Source organism: Serpula lacrymans, assembly GCF_000218685.1.
Source record: "Serpula lacrymans var. lacrymans S7.9 unplaced genomic scaffold SERLAscaffold_19, whole genome shotgun sequence".
NCBI lineage: Eukaryota > Fungi > Basidiomycota > Agaricomycetes > Boletales > Serpulaceae > Serpula > Serpula lacrymans.
The window spans coordinates 215,554-237,851 of record NW_006763308.1 but is presented as its reverse complement, the minus strand read 5'-3'; the positions used below and the strand labels follow the sequence as shown (position 1 = coordinate 237,851).

Here is a 22,298-nt window from a genome sequence, read left to right as displayed (position 1 = left end):
ATCTGTAATGGTAACATCATCAGTAGTGGAAACGACAGGAGAAAAGGTGTTTGATGTAATATGAACGTCATACATCCAACGCACCAAAGGCTTGCTGCATCCTCATGTTACAATGTATACATAATGGAAACGCAGCATCCTCGTGTTTCATTTTATGTAAGTCGGCTGCAACTGCTTTAAAATCTCGCTGTTTATGTTTGCCCTCCCAGCATTGACGTGACCCAACATTCCTCAGCCAGATGCCTCAACACGGTGCAAGACGACATGACGGCAATTCAGACTCAGATGAACAAGAGAACTTTAATCGTGTCTTTTCTTCAGAAACAACTGACGACTGTGATGATTCGGAGGAGAGCTGTGACGAACCTGGCAACAAGAAGCACACATTTGGTCACCCACAGACCGTCGGCACATAGACAGGATCTCCTGGCACTTGCGATGCCGGGAGATGGTGCATCCATTGCAGAGCTCAGAAAAGTAAGTAAATGCGTTGCCTTCTGCGGATCATAAAAATCAAGCATCATCACAGGCACTTCAGGCTACGCAACTGCACTTACATGAGATCCGCAATGACAACAGGCGGCTGAAAAGGGACAATGCATTGCTTAAGGCAAAGCAGCCTACACGAGCTCGGGCATCAGCTGTCCCAAAGGAGGTCATTGCTCACGATGAGGAGATTGGGAAGCTCGCAAAGAAATATGGGATTATGGTTGATATGTCGGTAAATTTACTGTGGTTTTGAGCAGAACGGCCAGCTGGATCCGATGTGCCGATAGTGGACTCTCCAAAACGCTATGCATCAGCACTTGCGGAAGAGCAGACGCAAATTAGAGAACTGCATGAATTCATTCCCATCCACTTCCATCGTTTAATGAAGGATAGCCAGCATCTCGGCAACCTGGTATGTCTGTTTTACGCCATTCATTTCATATGTAAAAGTAACAAATTGTTTTTTTATAATCTAAGTTTCAAAAAAGGCTACGCAGTGGCCGTTCAGATGTCATTTTCAAAATTTGTGGCGAAGCCAGCAAAATATTTGGTCTCCCACAGCATTATTTTGAAGTCCTGTTTGACAGGACCTCAGTTCCGGAGCTGAAAATATTACAAGGAGCCAAACTGGTCGGAGAGCAAATAAAGTATGATATGTTCCCACCTGTTCTGTTTCCTGACGGTGTAATGGACATGAAAAATGTCTTTGGAAGTACCGCAATTGCCAAGGTAATGTAGTCACTAAAATCATGTACGAGAACTGACTTACCGTTGTTGCTCAGATTCTCAAAGTCGCATTTCATGGACCAAAGTCACTTGAGGGTGGCCGCGCTGGTGGTAAAAGTAATGCAAAAACATGGGATGTCACCATGAATACTCCAGGATCTCTAGCATGGGGAGCAGTTGTGGTGAGTTAAAAGTAGACTATTCTGAGCGGCTGTCATTCTGATCTTGCTATATAGGCTGTTTTCTTAGTTTCTCCTGACGAAGAATTTCCACATGATGGCAAAGGTGCCAAATCAGGTTTAAAGTACTTTGACCTGTTCCGCAACTACAAGAAAATCCTCATTATGAAAGCTGACAAGAAACAAGTCAAAGAGATATACAAAATCTTTGACCGGTACATTTTTTCTTCACGCAAGACTATTCAGGCAGTTATAGCAGGGCAAGAAGATCACTATAACGAAGAAGTTGAACAAGCAATGGCCAAAATGGATATTTCTTCTGACGAAGATGATATTGGAGTAGTAGTGGCAACCGCTGCACCATCTGCCGTGCAGATTAATGTTTTATCTACTGATAACATTTTCTCTCGCAAGCTCGTTGGCACTGATGGAGTTGATATTTTAGAGGAGGAGGCCAGAGATAATATTACCAATGCACCGGTGATGAAAACCAAGAAGGGTCAAAGTGGTAAAGTGAAGTCTGCAGAAGTAGCTACAGGTAGTAATGAAATTGGCACCACTACTACAAAGCGCACTCGTCGTACCAAGTAGCTATTTGATTTCATACTCTAACATGTTTGTTACAAATCAACCTTTGCTGATACTTGTGTGGTGTTGCAATCACTTCGTAAGTACATTACAAGCAGTCCAGCAAAACAATTAGTTATATTGATGTACACTTCTATAGTAATGTCAGCTCTTTGGCGAAGTGGTTATATTGAAAAAAAAACTTGGTTGCAATGGCTCTTGCAAGTGGGGTGACCGCGGGTTCAAATCCCTGTCAGTACAAATACCATACTTACAATTGGAATAAAATATTGCAATTTATTTTGTCTCTTGCAAAGCCAAAAAAATATTGTTTTTCAGATACTCCTAAAGGGGATACAATATTGATTGCAATTGATTACAGGTTTCAGACCCAGTGATTACGATTAGATTGTAGTTGCATTGCAAAGATAAGGGTTTTCCCGATAATCAATTGCAACTGGTGCCGTTGATTGTGGGCTTGCAATCCAGTGCAATACCTTGCAGCCACTTCCAGAAATCTCCGACAAAGCCCCAACAGGGGAGAGTGCGTTGTCGATGATGAGAACTGTTGTTAGAAAACCACACACAAAAACAAACTAACAAACAATCCTCCCAGATTCCACGGAACTTGTTTATGGGCTTTGCCTCCTAGAACAGTGGGTGCTCTGGTTGTTCGTGGGGTGGTATGTATGAAGGTCCTTCAAAGTAAAACCCAGAGAGGTATGGGTGTGGGTTTTGAGGAGGAGGGATAGTTGAATTTATAGAAGATGGGGGCTTAATGACGAGTATAGATGAGCACTACCTTGCTAATTGTAGCACAAAGTAGGTTTGAGAACGATAAAGATGATGAGGTGACGAGGTTCCCAGTGATAGCAGGCTCCTGATGCACAAACTGTAGTGCTCAGAAGGACTCTAATCGAAAGGGATGACAGTGACTTTCAAAAATGACGAGTGACAATGACAGCAGATAGCAGTGGTAACAGTGGGAAGTATTGTGACCACACTGGATCACAAGTAGCAGAGTAGTGAACTTGAGATTTAGAGAAGAAGTCTGGAATCGAGTTTTTTGTTGTTTTTACAAGGTAAAATACAGGGGTTTATATAGTGAAAAGAAAGGCAGGCTATGCACAGTATAGCTGCGCAAAAAGAATGAGAAAGAACATGAAGGAAGGAATGTACGCTGATGAATCCTGCGTAGTTGCTACAGGATAAGATCATCAAAATAAGGGAAAGAAAGGGATAGAACAATGAATGCTGTGAGTAATGTTACAGGTTTGTACAGCCATAAAGTAAAGTCCAATAGCAAAAAGAGAGCAGGAAAATCATGATGTCATGGGAAGATGCAGTAAAAAAAAGGGGCAAGGAAAAACACTATCAGTATCAACACAGTTCCTTTATTGTCAGTCAGGCATTCTAAAAAAATATGTGTCCATAAAAATGATTCAAAAATCAAAAATAATCGCACTGTAAATGAATGTTCTGCTGAAAAAAAAGAAACTGGAGCCACCGGTCCACCACCTAGTCCACATCCGACAGTTCCATGGCCTTACCAATGGACTGGTTGTGTTGGACCACCTGATCAAACGAGGGAGGGAGAGGAGTAGTTCCAATTTGGAACAAGTGAGTCCCAGGCAGCGTGTGGTAGGTGTAGCTGTAGCAAAGACGATGGACAAAGGATAAGTGTACCCAAGTGAATGGGACAGCGATGAACATGGGCGACGCAAGGGGATGAACCTTCTCCAGCTCAAAAACTACCCACCCACACTCCAACCAGGCAAGATGAGTGACTGATGTTTTGATAGTATGTGATGGCAGATCGACGTCATGAAGATGGACCTGTTGCCCTATTTGGACCGGCCGCCGGGGCTTTGCTGATATCAGCAGTGGCACGTGGTAGTCAACGCATCGGCAACGGAAGCGGATAGGAAGTGGTGACATCAGAAATGGTGAGGGTGCAAATAATATGAGGAGGAGGAGGGTGGAGGTGACGAACAAGTGGACTAGAATGGGGATCCAGAAACGACTGTCAGGTGAGAATAAAAAGGAGAGGAAGGGGCCCATGGTGGGGCTAGGCAAAGGAAGGGGAGTAAGGGAAACGACACAAGCGAGGGCGCAATGCAATGTGTAGCCAGTGGCGACGCAAAAATTTGCCGAAATGCCAAAACACGGAAAGTACCGGATGGAAAAGCAAAGGTGAGCGTGACTGGATTGCCTAATAGAGGTGGTGCTGATCAGCCACAAGTTCAAAACAGGCAATATTAATTACTATTCCACGTGGCACTGTGCCTGTGTGGCGCAAAGGCGAGTCTTTTCGAATATTCGCTTCGTTATTGACACCTGTCCATGCTACCAATCAATTTTGGTGCATGACAGCGTGTATGCACATAGAGGAGTGTGAATAAGGCGCAATAGGTGCTATATGCACAGGTGAGCGCGTGGAGGCACAACACAAGAGAAGGAAGGTATAAAGTGGATGAACAATGTACCTGCCAGGGATAATGGCTCCGGGGATGTTGGAGGAGGCAGCTTGGTTCAAAGGGCAGCAGCATTAAGCAAACTATCTTTGGTGTAGAAACTGTGAGGGGCGGCAGAGGTGGGGATGTGTGGGGAGGAATGAGAGGAAGGGGGGTCAGATGGAGGCGAGAAGGCTTGTTGGGGCAATGACACTTTTTCTTTCCCCTTGCGGGAAAAACCGGGATAAGGGGTGGAAGCAAGATTGGTAGCGGCATGGGAGGCAAACAGGGGAGCAATGTGGTTGTATTTGAAAGGAGAGCAAGGGCAGAGAAGTTGGGATCAGGAGTGGTAGGCTGGCAAGCAGGTCGCTCACCAGTAGGCGGGGGAGTTGAAGGCCTCAAAGGAGGAGGACAGGGGATGGAGGACAAGAAGGCGGCATCAATTTTGTCCAAATAGAATAGAAGGCCAGGCTGAGAGCTGAGAGTGCGTGCAGATTTTGGGATGGGATCCAAGGCTTGTGGAACGGTGGACACCATGTTCTTCAAGGCCCTGCGGGTCCGGGGGGACATGGCCAGAATTCAAAGCTGAGGAAGAGTAGTCAATGAGAGAGACATTGTTGAACAAGGACAAGAGACTGCCGGAGCATTTTGTGGCAGGAGCTCATTCTTAAGACTCAGTCTTGGTATGAGTTCTGGCTCCCGTGAGATTGTTCCTCACTCCCAGAGCCTTCATTTCACTTAGGTTCACTCACATGGTTTTTGTGGCACCACAGGTGTAGAAGGTGCCTCAGGTGCCTGACACTTGCAGCAAAGCTGCAATGAGTGTAGCCAATAGTATGTGCTACGTTGAGGGATGGTGGTGCCAAATGCCATGTGCAAGCCATGTTGCATCGGTTATTCCGCTTAGGTTTGCTTGCATGGTTTTTGTGGTAACACAGGAGCAGTAGTACAGTAGTAGTAGTGAGCTTAGTGAAAATTGTAGCCACATTGAAAATTCTCACACTTATAAGAACATTCAATGACTGAAGCAAGTCAAACATGCATATAGGACTTAACAATACTTTACAGACCACACAAGTTCACTGATTTCTGACTTGGCAAAACTTTGATCACTTAACTGTATTATTATTCAAAGAGGAATTGCCCAACCTTCAGAAGACCAGATTTATAACTATGGGCTATTTTGGCTGGAATCCATGTTTACTCAATCCAATAAGTGTCTTTTAAACTTTACTGCAATGCCTTGTCCTCAGCAACAGTGGAAGCCTATTATTGCAAACAATCTTCTCCACGAATGGCAAAATTAAGACAGTTAATCTTACTTTAGAGGTTGAAGATAATGTAGTGCAGCTCAATCAAGAGCAACAGAACACTTTTGATACCATAATGCAGTCAATCCACCATAATTGGGGAAAGACTTTCTTTATTCACAGTGCTGGAGGTGGGGACAAAACAGATCTCTGTAATACAATCAATATTGGTATTGGTTGCTACTGTTCAAGCAAGAAATAATCATAATGTTGCTCTATGTGTAGCATCCTCTGGGATTGTACTTGGAGGGTGGCCACATAACTCATTTATGCTTTGGAATCTCTATTCCTGTACAGAAATATCCACATGCAGGATTCCAAAAAACTCTGACCTCCATGAGGTTTTGAGACATACTGGAGCTATTGTCTGGGATGAAGCACCAATGCAACATTGTGATAGCATTGGATCATACATTGTAGGATGCTTTGGATAATAAGCTTCCACTTGGAGGCATTACAATGGCCTTTGGAGGAGACTTCTGCCAAACAACACCTGTTGTTCCAAGAGGATCAGGACAACATATTATTTCTGCCTCTTTTAGAAGGTCACAACTGTGGACAAGTATCCATGTCTGCTATCTCACACAGAATAGGATCATACTCCAGAAAATGAAGCCTCTGCTAGCTGGCTCCTTCATGTTGGTGGTGGTCGTGGGATTGCAGGAGATGGAACTATTCAGCTCCCAGCTGCCATATCCATACCAGAAGACAGAACTCTGGCATTTCCGAAGGAGTTATTCTCTGGGCCCAAAACCCCTGAACCATTGGTATACCCAGGATTACATTCCTAGGGGTCTGTCAGTTGGCATAACTCTACACTCCATTCCCACATGGTACTCCGGTTGTCCACTCCAATACTCCTGCACTGGACTTGTAGTCCACCATACATTTCTCCTTGCACGTTCTAGTATTCCTCATGGACTCTGTAGTTAGACCTTATGATACACTCCTTGCACATACATTTTCCTCTCGCTAGATAATTGTCCACATGGAACTCCATACCTACATTACAGGTTACTTCTTACAAGCTCCTGCTCCCCCAACAGTATATAAGCTGTAACTCCTGTACTCTATTCCTGCAGTTCAAATATCAACTAGATTCCCTTGCTTTGTTACCAGTCCTTTTCTAAAGTCCTTTCTGATCCTTCTCCAAAGGATCTTTAATCTGTAACAACCAAGAGTGAATTACTCTGGCGCACTCAGAACACACTATAGAAGATAATGGAAGATGGGGAGTGGGTACCCCTGGGGCTGCAGTGAGTTAGTTGGTATACAACAGGAGGACTCGCTGAGGAGTCTCCTGGATCTATTGGGGTATATATACTACTACAGGTTTGTTTGTACATGTGAACTATACAGTTGATGGAGGCAGTGGCTGATGATGTCATAGGGCCTAGCCCGTATGGCCAGCTCCACTGCGTGAGAGAGTTGAATCTAAAAATAAGAGAAAGGCAACGCGGTGCGAGAAAAGGGAAATGCCGCGTGGCACTATGTGTGAAAGCTCAAGTATAAAGTTAAAGCGGAGAATGAAAAGAAGGGAAATGTCCAGAAATTGTGTTATCATAACACTACCCCCTTCTAAGGCTCGACTTCCAGGCGAGACCAAATGTCGGAGGTAGTGGTAAAATTTTCAGGCATAGGTTGAAAAAGAGAATGAAAAAGTTTCGAATCCATGCCTCTAAGCTTCCTGGGAGCTGAGGGATTCTTGGAATAAAATTTGTGAACAGTGTTGCGGGAGTTTTCCAGATGGGTTTCTGGTTCCCACATTCTGTCCTCGTCTCCATAGCCCTTCCATAGGACCAGGAACTCTAATTTACCACGCTTCAAGTGTGCGTCTACCACTCGTTTGACCTCAAATTCTTCTTCACCTTCCTAGGTGACTACAACCGGTCCGGGCCGGTCTACACGCTGTCCCGGCAGCGGTCCTTTGTAGGGTTTCACACGGCTAATGTTGACCGTGGGTACTACCCTCATTCGTTTTGGGAGTTCTAGCTCCACCGCATTGGGTATGACTTCCTTAATCCGGTAAGTGCCAATCCACTTTTCGGTCAGTTTTCTAGACTGCCGATCTTTTAATTTTAAGTGGTCGGTGTCTAACCAGACCAGGTCGCCGACCTTGTAATCAGGGGCCTTAGAGTGTCTACGCTCTGCCCTGTCTTTCATCTGCTCTGCAGTTTTAAATAGTGCCTTGTGCGTTTCGTCTAAGACAGACTTCATGTCTTTTACCATGTTCCCAGCAGCCTTGTTTTTGCTTTTGCCAGGTTCTACACCCATTCTGGGGAGGTACAATCTAGTAACCTCAAATGGTGCTTTTCCTGTAGCCAACGACTGTTTGATATTGTATGAGAACTGGGCTATCTTTAGCCACTTGGCCCAATCCATCTGTCTGTCATTAATAAATATCCGGAGATACTGTTTCAACTCCTGGTTGAGTCTCTCCGTTTGTCCATCAGTTTGCAGATGGAACACCGTTGATAATTTGGGTTTGATGCCCAGCATCCGGCATATTTCTTTCGTAAATTTGCTAGCAAATTGTGGTCCTCTGTTGGAGATAACCATTTCTGGTAACCCGTGGATGGACCATACAAAATCTTCAAATAAGTCTGCTGTACCGGCAGCGGTAATGGTTTATTGGTAGGTATGAATACTACTTCTTTGGAGAAACAATCCACTACTACCATTACTGAATCATACCCGTTTGACTTGGGCAGATCCGTTGTGAAATCAACTGATATATCCTGCCAGGGACCAGCTGGTATCGGGTTCGGCATTAGTTTATCGGTCGGCGGTTGGTAAGAGTTCTTAGCCATGGCACATCTTAGACAGGATTTTACGTATTCCTGTACGTCTTTGACCATGCCAGGCCACATATAGTTTCTGGAGATCAACTCCATTGTTTGTTGCCACCCAGGGTGCCCTGCCACTGGAGTGTCGTGGTGTCTATCTATTGTCTGGATCCTTGCAGATTCAGACACATAGATTTTGTTTTTAAAATGAAAGAGCCTGTCTTTCCATAAATAGTTTTCATTGCCGTCAAGGTGCGCCTTCTCTTCTGAGGAGATGTCTTTCTTGAAGACTTCTAGAAGATCGGAATCTTGCCCTATTCTAATATTGGCAACCCTTGATTGATCTATCAAGGTAACACCTTTGTTGTCATCTTCGATGCCATTGGCATGATCCTCTCTTCTGGATAAAGCATCTGCTTTCCCAATTGAGCTTCCAGGCTTATGAATTAATTTATAATTAAACCTTGACAAGTACACCGCATAGCGGGACTGTCTTCGGTTCAAGTCTCGGGCCGTCATAAAGTACTCTAGGTTTGTATGATTGGTCCAAATTTCGAATTGATGTCTAGCACCTTCTAAATAGTGCCGCCAGTGCTCTAGAGCTCTAATGATGGCCAGCATCTCCTTATTGTATATTTGATAGTTGCGCTCTGTAGGCGACAAACTATGTGATAAATAGGCACAAGGCCTCCAAAGATCGCCAGGGCATTTGATTGATAGAACAGCCCCAGTAGCAAAATCAGAAGAGTTGGTTTCTAGCCAGAACTCTTTATCTAATTCTGGAAATGCTAATATGGGCGCTGTTGTAAATGCCTGTTTAAGCTTATCAAAAGCTTCTTGTTCTTTGGCGCCCCAATGCCAAACAATGTCTTTTTTTGTGAGATCGTTCAACAGTCTCGTGATTTTCGCAAAGTTTTCAATAAACCTTCGGTAGAAATTACCTAAGCCAAGGAAGGCCCTAACTCCTTTGACACGAGTAGGTTCTGGCCATTCCAAAATAGCTTGAACTTTCTCAGGGTTCATCCTGATTCCATTCTGGCCTATGATCATACCAAGGAAGTCTACTTCCTTCACTTTAAAATTACATTTTTCGGGTTTGACGAATAGGTCCCGTTCCTGTAAGCGTCGAAGGACTTCTTGCACAATTTTGTCATGCTCAGCCTCATCGTTTGACTTCATAGATATTAATAAATCGTCAATGTAAATGACGACACAGTTCTCCATATCCGCAAAGATCTCGTTAATCATGCTCTGAAAGATTGCCGGTGAATTGGTCAACCCAAAGAACATGACAAGGGGTTCGAAAGATCCTCGGTGGCACGTGAACGCGGCCTTCCAAGCATCTTCTTCTTTGATTCGTACATTATTGTATCCCCATCTGAGATCCATCTTTGTTAAGATTTTGGCGCCAGCCAATTTGTCTACTAGCTGACTGATCAAAGGCAGCGGATACGCATTTTTAACCGTGTGCTCATTCACGTAACGATAGTCCATAATCATGCGCTTTTTACCATCCTTTTTAGGAATGAAGAACACCGGGGACGTCATAGGACTTTTGGAACGTCAGATGTAACCCTTCCTAAGCTGTTCGTCTATGAAACTAGATACCTCATCTCTTTCTGGAGCAGAGAGCAGTATCATGTGTCCTTTTCTTGGTTTGAAGGTGTCTTTCAAATCTATAGCATGGTCCCAAGGCTTAGCCTCTGGGAAGTGCTCTGATTTGTGTTTTGAAAAGACCTTCCAGAAGTCATGGTACTCAGGAGGCACCAGCCTCTTAATATCTTCTTCGGGTTTTACCACATCATCATCATCGTTGATCTTTTCTAGAGATCTGAGCTCGTAAACGTGACTAGCGTTTGTAACAACCAAGAGTGATTTACTCTGGCGCACACAGGAACACACTATAGTAGATAAAGAAGGAGGGATCACCCCTCAGGTTTCAGTGAGTTAGTTGTGCTAGACAACAGGAGGACTCGCTGAGGAGTCTCCTGGATCTATTGGGGTATATATACTACTACAGGTTTGTTTGTACATGTGTACTATACAGTTGCAAATAAAGTTTAAAGTCCGATGTCTAGCATGTGACCTGTCACATGGTGAGTCTAGACTTTGGTCAGGTGATGTGTCACGTGACTTGGTCATGTGACTTATAAAAGTCGAAAATGTAAAGTAAAGTAAATGGTCACATGACTGGTCATGTGACTTGGAAAATGAAAAGTTAAAGTACAAAAATGAAGCGTAAGTAGGTGCTGGTATGTCTATTGTAACAGCGTTTAACTTTTCAAGACGCTCATGGTGACAGACGTGATTTGGTTTACCCAAGTTTACACATTCCTGAGGGCAACGTGACAATGTGACAACCCCTGTCTGCCAGTTGATCTCAGGATTATGTTTAAATAGCCAGGTCCAGCCCAAGATCAAATTAATCTTCCCTAGTTGGGTAGCTTCAGCAGTGACTCATTCTCTGTGTCCTTGATATTCGACCACAAAAGAATATTTGTGTGTGATACAGCCACCTGCGTTAAGCGTACCGTCAATGTTGTAGACAGGAATAGACATATCTAATTTTACAAGGGGGAGTCCAATTTGCTTTGCCCAGACCTGATCTATGAAGATCCCATTAGCGCCTGAATCAAGCAGGGCGCTCGTTGGGTGTACTTTGCCCCGGGCAAGGTTTTCCACGCCAACGTTTAAACAGATCTCCTTTTGGAATAAATATGTGCGCATCAACACACGCCTTGGGATTTTGGGAAAGGGTGGCTCCAAAGAAGAAGAAGAAACATTGAAAGATTCATGTTTTTCTATTTTATTTTTACCAGAATCAAGCACCCTAGTATTTGTCTTGCCGGGGCCACGCTCCAAGAGAAACGCTGGTGCAGCGGTAGTATCATAAATATTACATTCACATTTCTTCATACAAGCACATACTCCAGATAACAAATTTAGAAATTTATTTACAAATTGGGGAGCCATCCCCGTCTTTCCTTTATTGCTCGTGCAACACCCCGGAGCAGGGGCCACTTTGTTGTGGTTTACTTCATTTTTAACAGGAGCTAAGGCACCTCAGTGACCTAAGCCCTGAATTCTTTTCCCTGAGCCTTCATTTCATTGACCTGTTGGTCATAAAAGAAGGCCCAGATTTCGTCGTACGAACGACTGGCCAAAGATTTGAGCCGATTGTCTCACTTCAGTCACCCCCAAAACATAAGCATTTAGCTTCAACTATCTGTGTAAATGTATAAAGCTAAGAGCTTGTTTTTCCTAGTATCATCCCAAGTGCTCCAGCAAGGATGGGATCATCCCAGAAGTGGGATAATACCACCCTTCTGGGATTTTCCCATGGTATCAGACCATTTGTTATGGTGGGATAATCCCAGACATTTGCCACATGTCACATGGTGTCAGGGGGGCTTTACTGCAAAAATAGTTCCTGCATAAATGTAGCCAACATCAATACATTATCAATAGTACTAATAGCCATGAAGCAGAATACAATACTACCTGCTTTCATCATTTATAACATATATACAAATTTCAAATGGTGTTTACTCTCAATTGAACCTTAATTTGTCCAGCTTCTAGTGTAATATCATATACTATAGATTGATGGAGGAGACTTTGACCAAAGGTTAGTGTAACTAATTGTGACATATAACCATTTACAAATTAACCTGATTTAATTCAGTTGATTAGGAGATAATTCAACCATATCTCTTTTCCTTAACTGACTATATAACTTTGTCATTCCTACTTATCATATAATTTACTGCATATCACAAAGTAGATTTATCTACCCTGGATTTCTATCAATGTTACTTAAAATGGCTTATAGTCAAAGGAATACAAGATGTTTGACAATACCAAGCATATACATCTGCAGGATTACAATACCTCTCATTCAGGCTCATCCAACTTTAAATAATGTAACACTCTTGCAACCAGGCAAAGATATGTCACAAATCCATTTAATGTGCTGATCCAAAAGATATGATATTTTTTTGAATTGTGCAGCTTTATCCAAGTGCCTGAACTGAAAAATGCACAAAGATACCAGTCCGAGTAAGTACTACATATTCATTATCCTTCCCTCTGCTGCATCATTGTCAAAGGCAGAACATGTCTTGCATGAGACAAATTGCTGGCTCTTTGTGGCAGCCCAGCATCCACAAGCCAACACCCATTTTATCCACTATATGTCCCCACGCATACAATTGATTATAAATTTTTGTGAAAACAAAAATGGCTGAAAGGTGTGCTCTGCATGCTTATGCAATTTCATGTGACTTGGGATGAACCTACGTGAGGGCTACTCTGAATCACTGTCCCAGTTCAACCTTAGGTTCATCCAGGTCCTACCATAACATAATAGTTGGTTTACAAACAAAATACTGCAACATGTAAAAAATGGAAACTGCTGGAAAAGGACAATAATATTTTAAGCTGCTGGGAACTTACCTATGATTATATGTTACAGAATAACCTTAGTGCATTTCAGGAGTATTTTCCCCTGTCATGCTGAGTCACCAGCAGCCTAAGCATGCTATTCGATAATTCTGTTCCTGTTGTGGGATCTCCCTGTCCTATTCTGACTCAGGGTGATCTTGTCCCCTGCTTGGATTTGTCTGTGATGTAGTGAGATGATCCTATGTAATTTGGAGATTTTTCTAGATCAGATTGAACTGGAATGATCCCATCTCTTTCCAAGACTTTCCTTGGCTGGTTTGGGATGATGCTTTACCCTTCAGGCATTGGTCCATATCAAATTGTGATGATCCCATCCCATTTGGTATTTGTCCACATTTAACTGGGATCATCCCCTTTTTTGCTGGGATTTTCCCAGATTGGTTTGAGATGACCCTATCCCCCCTTGGTATTTGTCCATGTTGAACTGAGATTTTCCCAGATTGATTTGGGATCATCCCATCCTCTTTTGGTATTTGTCCATGTTGAGCTGGGATCATCCCATCTCTGGCTGGGATTTTCCCAGAGTAGATTGGGATCATCCCATCCTCTTTTGGTATCTGTCCATGTTGAGCTGGGATTGTCCCATCCTATTTTGGTATTTGTCCATGTTCAACTGGTATCATCCCATCTCTTACTGGGATTTTCCCAGATTCAATTGGGATCATCCCATCCTCTTTTGGTATTTGCCCATGTTAAACTGGTATCATCCCATCTCTGGCTGGGATTTTCCCAGAGTGGATTGGGATCATCCCATCCTCTTTGGTATTTGTCCATGTTAAGCTGGGATCATCCCATCTTATTTAGTATTTGTCCATGCTTAACTGGGATCATCCCATCCTTTGGTGGGATTTTCCCAGATTGGTTTGGGATCATCCCGTCCTCTTTTGGTATTTGTCCATGTTGAGCTGGGATCATCCCATCTCTGGCTGGGATTTTCCCAGAGTGGATTGGGATCATCCCATCCTCTTTGGTATTTGTCCATGTTAAGCTGGGATTTTCCCAGATTCAATTGGGATCATCCCATCCTATTTTGGTATTTGTCCATGTTAAACTGGTATCATCCCATCTCTTGCTGGGATTTTCCCAGATTCAATTGGGATCATCCCATCCTATTTTGGTATTTGTCCATGTTCAACTGGGATCATCCCATCCTCTTTTGGTATTTGTCCATGCTTAACTGGGATCATCCCATCTCTTGCTGGGATTTTCCCATATTGGTTTGGGATCATCCCATTTCATTTGGTATTTGTCCATGCTTAACTGGGATTTTCCCAGATTGGTTTGGGATCATCCCAGATTGGCTTGGGATTATCCCATCCTCTTGTGGTATTTGTCCACATTGAGCTGGGATCATCCCATCCCTTTATGGTATTTGTCCATATTGAACTGGGATGATCCCACCCCCTTCTGGTATTTGTCCATGTGAGAAGTGGGTAACCCCATGTTACGTGGGGACATGTACAGATTTAACTGGGATGATCACACCCTATTTCAGGGATTTGTCCAGATCAGTGTGGGATGATCCTCAGTAAAAAAAATCAAAAGTTGGGCAATGTCAATGGTCAGAATCAGTTTTGAAGGAAATTACCTGAGTTCTACATATTGCCATAAAAATGATAATCCAAAAAGAGTGGTGTGAGACAGCATCACTATCATATGAGAGACAGAGAATGTTGGCAGAAACCTTACTTGGCATGAAAAAATATTTTCCGGATTCATTTCAATTTCTCAAGAATCTAAAAAAAGAATACCTTTACAGCACTCAGATTCTTTGTGGACTTAGATACTGTACTATACACAGTCAGCATATAGGCACCAGTCACCCCTTAGACCTTCAGCTGGTAGCTCCCAGAAATGGCACAACTCAAGGTATTAAATACCTAAGCAGTGCCTAATTAATCCTCACACTCAAGTCATCTAGTGTAGGAGTATCAAAATGGAGATCTTGTGTATTATACTGTACATAGCAAGCATCCCCCTCTCCCCATAGACCTTCAGCCAGCAGCCCCCAGGAACCACTCTCAGAGAATGTACAATATAAGGTATCAAATACCTTGGTAGTGCCACAAAAGTGGTAAATTCATGTTTTTGCAAGAACATGACTTTATGTTTCTTTTTACTATGTTTTACTTTCTACAAGGTCAGGATTTTCCTCACAGAATATGCCAGATCTAGTGTAAATCTAATATTCGATGTCCTTCTGCAGATTACTTTGTTGTCACAGCATTTGTGTTGTGTTTCCTAGTTTTTACTTCAGTTAAGGGTATAATAAACCTTGCAAAAAAGCAGAACTCACATATCACATCTATCAGCAAGGACAACAGCATCTTTCTAGTGTATGGTTCCTGCAATTGATTATATCTAGAAATTGATAATGTTCCACATTTAAAAAAAAGGGAATGCTTCTCCCCAAATTTGCAGTAAGCTACAATGAGGAACTTGTAACTCATATATTTCAAAATAGTCTTGATTATATTGGGCTAAAGTACCATTATTCAGGTGGAAAAGACTGGAAATATCTTCACTAGTTGGCCCAGCATTCTCACATGTTAGTATTAGCACCAATCCCCCTGATACCATGTGACATGTGACAGGTTATTGGGATTATCCCATCTGAGGGATAATCCCACTATGGTACATGGTCTGATACCATGGGAAAATCCCAGAAGGGTGGTATTATTCCGCTTCTGGAATGATCCCATCCTTGCTGGAGCACTTGGGATGATACCAGGAAAAACAAGCTCTTAGCTTTATACATTTACACAGATAGTTGAAGCTAAATGCTTATGTTTTGGGGGTGACTGAAGTGGATTGTCTGGCTTTTTGGTTTCTAATTGGCGCGCCTGGCGCCCTTGATTATTTTTTTGTTGGGCAGCCTGCGCCCCGTTTCTACAGTCTCGGGACATGTGTCCCTCTTGGCCGCAGTTGTAACAGTTGCCCTTGAATCTGCGCATCTGTCCGCCTTGGACCGCGCCGACATCCATAGGAGCACCCTGTCCTGGCTGCAGCCCAAACGGCTTGAACCTGTGAGAGTGATTATGTTGGTTTGATGACCCAGGGCGCCTCTGGGATGAGTTGTTTTGTTTGGTGGACCCGCCACCTTGGTGCATAGTGTAGAGCTCTATGGCTCTACCGACTCGTCGTACTTTCTCAGCCGCCAGGGCCAAGTTGTCACTTCTTGTATCCTGCAGGTAGATCTGCTCTGCAATGCGAGGGATTGAGAGGGCCAGGAACCGTATTACGAAATCATCCGTCCTCATGTTTCTTTGTTTGAAGGAACGGAATTGCTGATGCGCCCAGTCACGCTCAGCTTGCGGTTTGAAATATTTTTTGATCTCTATCTTGAGATCATCCCAGGCGGGCCACACTGCCACAGTGTAGCACTCCTGAAGTCTTACTTGGGCGTATTGACCCGCCACAGGTCCTTTTAGGCAAGATAGCACCGCAGTTGCTACCTCAAAATTGTCGGCAAATGCATCCCAGTTTGCCTTGACCCAAATCTGGAGTTTGATCCACCATTTGGCGAATCGCGCTCTGTCTTCTTCGAAGGCGCCAGGGTCAGTTACGACTTCGACTTTTTTGTTGAATTTCTTTTCTACCGAGGGGGTTACTACAGGGGGGTTTGCCTGTATCTCGGCGAGTTGCGAGGTTAATGCTGCTATCTGCGTACGCATGGCGTGCAGTAGAGCATTCATATCTTGTTGTGGGTTTTGCGACAACATGTCGACTTGTTCTCTTGGTAAGGTAAAAAAAAAGGTAACTGGGGGTCCCCGCTTGCTATCTGTGGATCAACCTCTTCCCAGCTGAGTATCGGATCTCAATCTCCGACTACCCACACTATAGTATTTGAAAAGTATATAAAAATGTAATTGTAATAAACCCTGGTCCAAACGGTTGTCAGGGGGTGGTCCGCTTGTTAAGCTGTCAACCCTTCTCCAGACTGGCGGAGGCAAGTGCCCGGCCTGGTCAGAGGTATACGAAAATGAAGTTTTGTATTTTAAATCTAATCAACAGTGGTTCCACACCAACTGCTGAGCTATAGTACTCCCCTTAACACTGGGGGCCGCGTATCACAGGTTTTGGGTTCTTCTCCCAAAGCACTACAAGGCCATCGCTAGGAGCACACCTATCTGCTATGCGGGATATTCCTAACCACTAACCAATCTCCTTCACCCTGGAGTCCAAGTGCCCAATGGGACTTTTTGCACAAATGTGCGAGAGAGTAGAAAGAGCGAGTCCTAATGTAACAACCAAGAGTTAGTTACTCTGGCGCACACAAGAACACACTATAAAGGTAGTGATGAGGGAGTGGTTACCCCTTAAGCTGCAGAGAGTTAGTTGGTATACAACAGGAGGACTCGCTGAGGAGTCTCCTGGATCTATTGGGGTATATATACTACTACAGGTTTGTTTGTACATGTGTACTATACAGTTGATGGAGGCAGTGGCTGATGATGTCATAGGGCCTAGCCCGTATGGCCAGCTCCACTGCGTGAGAGAGTTGAATCTAAAAATAAGAGAAAGGCAACGCGGTGCGAGAAAGGGGAAATGCCGCATGGCACTATGTGTGAAAGCTAAAGTATAAAGTTAAAGCGGAGAATGAAAAGAAGGGAAATGTCCAGAAATTATGTTATCGTAACATAATCTGCTCCCTTTCATCCTCTACTTCTGCTCTGTGCACTTCCAATGAGTTAGGGACCAAGGTCTGTGGAAGGGTCTAGCACATGGGCTAAGCTGATTCCCCATCTTGTCCTCTATACTCCATTACTCCGTCCTTGTACTCCACAGCTCTGTTACTCCAAAGAGGCCACAGTCCTGACACCAGCCAATATGCTTATCCCAAAAAACACCATGGACTCATTAGTCAACACTACCTATCCTGTAATTGCAAATAGAGATAAAGATGACCATTATTTCCTCCACTGTACTATCCTCTCCACAAAAAATGATGCAGTTAGTGACCTCAATTCTGTGATCCTCACAAAACTCCCTGGAGAAAAGGTAGTAGCTTTGTCAATTGATAAAGTGGTGAGAGATGAAAATGAACATTATTCTGTGTGATTCTTGAACTCCTTGCAAGTATCTAGCCTTCCTGAAGCACACCTCAAACTCAAAGCTGGGTGTCTGCCTATGCTCCTCTGCAATATTGATCCCCTAAATAGACTTTGCAATGGAACATGCATGATTTTGATAGAGATAAAGAGAGGAGTATTGAAGTGCCGTGTCTTGGGAGGAAAACATGCAGGAAAGATAGCTTTTATTCCACACCTCACATTGGAACCTTCATTGAAAAGAATTGCCCATAAAACTATCACATTGTCAATTCCCTGTCCATGTTGCCTTTGCCATGACCATCAACAAGTGTCAAGGGCAATCAGTGATACAGGTTGGGTTGGATTTACATGTCCCAGTGTTTTCACATGCACAACTTTGTGTTGCTGCACTTAAGAAGAGAGAATAAAAGTACTATTTTTGGATGGTTTAACAGATGTACCTTCAATGTTGTGTGTCCTGAAATTCTGACTGGCTTTATCTGTGACTGGCAAGTAAAACTATCCCAAATTCTTTCCCCTTTTGCTAAAGTGTTTTGTTATCAGATCATATTATCATCTTTTACCATTGCTGGAGTCTTTTTTTATACTTTTTGCCAGTTTATCAATATAATACTACAGACCTTTTACATCATAATATGTGTTGATGTTTGTAAAGATTCAATGAATCATCTGCATGAATTCAGTATACTGTACACAAGTTTAGGGTAGGCCTATAAAAACATTCAACAACTGAACAGCAAGTCAAACATATATCATATAGAATTCAAGGACTTAACATACTTTACAGACAGCACAAATTTACTAACTTAACGTTTTTATCACTTAACAGGAATAATAATAATGATAATCATTATTTATAATATAGCCAAAATGTTGCACCACAGTGGCAGAGCCACAGGTTGAAACTTGTCTAAAATGAAGGGGACAATGTTCCCAAAAGCTGCATCATCAGGAAAAACACTTTGGCTATATAGGCTCTTATAGTACTATAATTGCAAAAATAGCTGTTATAGTGATCATAGCTGTAAGAGAAACCCCATCATCCATTTAAGCACAATGTGCTTTTATAGTGATCTCATAGTTGGCTATAGTTCCAAGAAGCTCCTATAGTAATGTTGATACTATGATGGCATTTAGAGTAGACATAGGGCCTATAGCACCTATGGAAATTATAGCACTTATAGCACACATATAGTAATGCTAATACTATAATGGCATTTGGAGTAGACATAGCACTTACTTCAATTAGGACATCCATAGTACCTATAGTACTCAAAGCACTCATAGCACATATTGCATTTAATTACCAAATTATGAAATGAAAACAGCGCAGCCATATTTTTTACTAGCAGTTATACTATATGTAATAGTAAATAGGAGAACAACTACAAATACTATTAAGCAGCTTGTGCAATGATAGTGTCCTCTAGAGCTTCAAATTCAATACCAAAATCCTCATCCTTCATCTGGTCTTCATCAATCCCTAGATAATGGAGATTGGCCAGATTTCTATTATAGTAAAATTAGTGACGGTGGTAACAGCCAAAATATTGGTACTTACAGAATGTCCTGGTACAAACCTTCTCTCATTTGCTTCATCCACACAGGGCTTTTCTTCTGAAGCGCCAACAGCTTTTTGAAATAGTACTCCCACCTTTAAATAAAATAAAAACTAAGTTTGACATAAATAAATGATATTGTACCTGGTTTTGACAATGCTCTCTGAGAATTCTTGGGTAGCTTTTCTACCATTCACATATCCCCTGAGGGAACATTCAATCTGAAAAGAAAATGGAATAAATAAATAATACAGACCACAGATTGAGGACATACAATTGCAAGTAGAGCTAAAGGAATGCCTTAAAAATGTTCAGGATAGTGTACTCCCTCACCCTTACGCCCATACCATTGATTATGAATCAAGTCCTTGAAAATCTGATGACAAAATGGCTTCTGCTTGTTGAATGTCCTGGCCTTGAAGCAATAGTTCAATTTGGCATAAACATAGGAGAATCACAACTCACTTTAATATCAAGATCACAGTCAGCAAATGCACCAGTCTCTAAAAGCCACATTACAGCCTGCTTGATTTGAACTGGGGCCATATTACCAGGAATTTGATAAGCACTATTGATTATGATGTGTGCTTTGGCAACAATTTCTCCTCAAACCTGGGCAATAGCAGACCAAACCTAGCAACAAGGTACTTGATTAGTATAACATTATTGGAGGTGGAAATACGTACATAATGTTACAATAACACTTTTTGGACCTTTCCTTTAATTTCATTCTCTGCTTTAACCTTTTACTGTAGTTTTCACACTCCGTACCATGCAGCACTTTCCCTTTTGTTCAAACTCCCCTTTCTTGCACTGCACTGCCTTTATTCTTATTTTAGCTACAAGTCTCTCACACAGTGGAGCTGGTCGCACGGGCTGCGCCCTCTGACATCATCAGCCACTGCTTTATCAACTGTATAGTACAATATATACAAACAACCTGTAGTAGTATAAATACCACAATACATCAAGGAGACTGCTCAGTGAGTCCTCCTATTGTTTACCCACAACAAACTTGGTCCTATCCAAAGGGTAACCACTCCCCTCACTTCTTTATAGCTTTGCCTGAGTTGTGCGCCAAAGCATACAAACTCTTGGTTGATACACATAATCAATTAATATGGTTTTAATTTCTTCATTACTTTGAACCTCTAAAAGCCTGGTTTGTAATTCTCTGCAACCTTGGGAGGCATCAATAAGTCTGCTCCAAGTAAACTTGAAGTATAATGTGGTGACAAAACCGGATAAACCCGGTCTCTGCCGAAGCAGCCATTGTTCTCCATGGAGCATAGCCACCACTCCATGGAGTAACAATTGTTTGCCTAGAAGCACAATTGTACTCCTAGGAGTTATTATACTGTAGCGAGTAGCACCTCTGACTATAAGTAGTAGGGGGTTTAGTATAGAAATACCTCAGTCATTTCTATAGCCTCTTGGGCAGCAGCTGAGTTTCAATGCTATGCTACAACTCTTGCCTATAATAATGCACAGAATCCTTCAAAGGACAATGAAGCAAGAGAAAACATACCAATGGGCTCTATTTGGGTGCATCCAGCCAAACCAAACAATGAGAGTGGTATACGAGCTACTGAAAGTGACCTTGAGGAGAGTGATAGTGAGAAAAAGGGGGATAGTGAGACAAGCAGTGAGATGGATCTAGACAGCATATCCGAATTCTCAGAACCCTCAGAAAAACCACCGGATCCCAACCGGGACCTCACCTTAGCTAACACAATTTTGTTCATACAGAACAGAATGCTGTGGTGGGAAATGTGTCAGGCCATATCATTGGGCGATACAGGGAGGGTTTTGGAGGTTTTGAAATTTTGGGTTTTCACATTTGCGGGAGGGAAGAATCCCTATTACTTGCAATATTTGCTCGAGCTTTTCTGTAATTTTAAATGGGAGTCATGGCCTTTGCTCTTCTTCAATGTCTCCCATGCACTTTTGAATGGCAAATATTTCAGTTATTGGTAATCAACGTGATTGAAGAAAATAAACTGACCTTTGATGCAGTTGAGATTTGAGTCACTGCAGAAGTTGCACAACAGTCAGAAAAGGCTCCTAGAGGTTCCACATCAGCACTCAAGTCTGAGGAGAAGTGGTGTGACTTCTACAAAGTCAAATCACACAACACCTCAGAGTGTCAAACACTTCAGTCAGCTTGGAAAGGTCAAAAGACAATGGGAAAGGAGAAACACAAGGATAAAGGAAAAGAGAAGGAAAAGGCAAATACGGTGGAGCAATCATCTGGATCTGACTCCGAGGATATTTGGATGTGGATTGGTCTGGAGACCCAGACACATCTCGATCAACATCAGGTTTTGTTTTTATCACCATCCCAGGAGCAATCTCATAGTCAAGCAAAAGACAAAGCATGGTAGCTTTATCCTCCATGGAATCAGAGTACATTAGATTGAGCAATGCTGGACAACACCTTGCATGGTTTCAGATATTTTTTGAAGAAATTGGACATGCTCAAAATGGACCTACAATATTGCATTGTGACAATCAAGCAGCCATCATTCTTACATGAGATCCGCAGTTCCATGTCCGCACAAAACATATTCAACGGAAATATCATTTCATCCAAGATAACTTAGTATCAAAGGGAGAGGCAGTAATCAGATATGCTCCTACAGGAGATATGGTTGCCAACACTCTTACTAAACCCCTCACTCACAAAAAACACTGTAAATTCTCTAAAGCTA

General features: G+C 42.6%; 6 protein-coding genes across 6 annotated transcripts; 3 read left to right on the top strand and 3 right to left on the bottom strand.

The window, feature by feature from the left end:
• Positions 1-1,143: 1,143 nt before the first annotated feature.
• Positions 1,144-1,985, top strand: SERLADRAFT_443748 (uncharacterized protein; the record flags this gene model as incomplete). Its single annotated transcript, XM_007324367.1, has 3 exons — positions 1,144-1,218; positions 1,272-1,397; positions 1,452-1,985. The coding sequence occupies 3 exons, from the start codon at positions 1,144-1,146 to the stop codon at positions 1,983-1,985; spliced, it is 735 nt and encodes a 244-aa protein (XP_007324429.1).
• A 1,939-nt stretch (positions 1,986-3,924) lies between these two features.
• On the top strand, positions 3,925-4,337 carry SERLADRAFT_403549 (uncharacterized protein; the record flags this gene model as incomplete). Its single annotated transcript, XM_007324366.1, has 1 exon — positions 3,925-4,337. The coding sequence occupies one exon, from the start codon at positions 3,925-3,927 to the stop codon at positions 4,087-4,089; it is 165 nt and encodes a 54-aa protein (XP_007324428.1).
• A 156-nt stretch (positions 4,338-4,493) lies between these two features.
• Positions 4,494-4,984, bottom strand: SERLADRAFT_443747 (uncharacterized protein; the record flags this gene model as incomplete). Its single annotated transcript, XM_007324365.1, has 2 exons — positions 4,494-4,609; positions 4,702-4,984. The coding sequence occupies 2 exons, from the start codon at positions 4,982-4,984 to the stop codon at positions 4,494-4,496; spliced, it is 399 nt and encodes a 132-aa protein (XP_007324427.1).
• A 5,983-nt stretch (positions 4,985-10,967) lies between these two features.
• Positions 10,968-11,237, bottom strand: SERLADRAFT_353143 (uncharacterized protein; the record flags this gene model as incomplete). Its single annotated transcript, XM_007324364.1, has 1 exon — positions 10,968-11,237. The coding sequence occupies one exon, from the start codon at positions 11,235-11,237 to the stop codon at positions 10,968-10,970; it is 270 nt and encodes an 89-aa protein (XP_007324426.1).
• Positions 11,238-19,425: 8,188 nt separating this feature from the next.
• Positions 19,426-20,133, bottom strand: SERLADRAFT_412023 (uncharacterized protein; the record flags this gene model as incomplete). The annotated part of the gene is made up of 6 exons (XM_007324363.1): positions 19,426-19,537; positions 19,590-19,682; positions 19,732-19,808; positions 19,862-19,887; positions 19,921-20,002; positions 20,053-20,133. The coding sequence occupies 6 exons, from the start codon at positions 20,131-20,133 to the stop codon at positions 19,426-19,428; spliced, it is 471 nt and encodes a 156-aa protein (XP_007324425.1).
• A 984-nt stretch (positions 20,134-21,117) lies between these two features.
• Positions 21,118-21,971, top strand: SERLADRAFT_443742 (uncharacterized protein; the record flags this gene model as incomplete). Its single annotated transcript, XM_007324362.1, has 2 exons — positions 21,118-21,553; positions 21,625-21,971. 2 exons carry the CDS (start codon positions 21,118-21,120, stop codon positions 21,969-21,971), a joined length of 783 nt encoding a protein of 260 aa, XP_007324424.1.
• Positions 21,972-22,298: the final 327 nt, after the last annotated feature.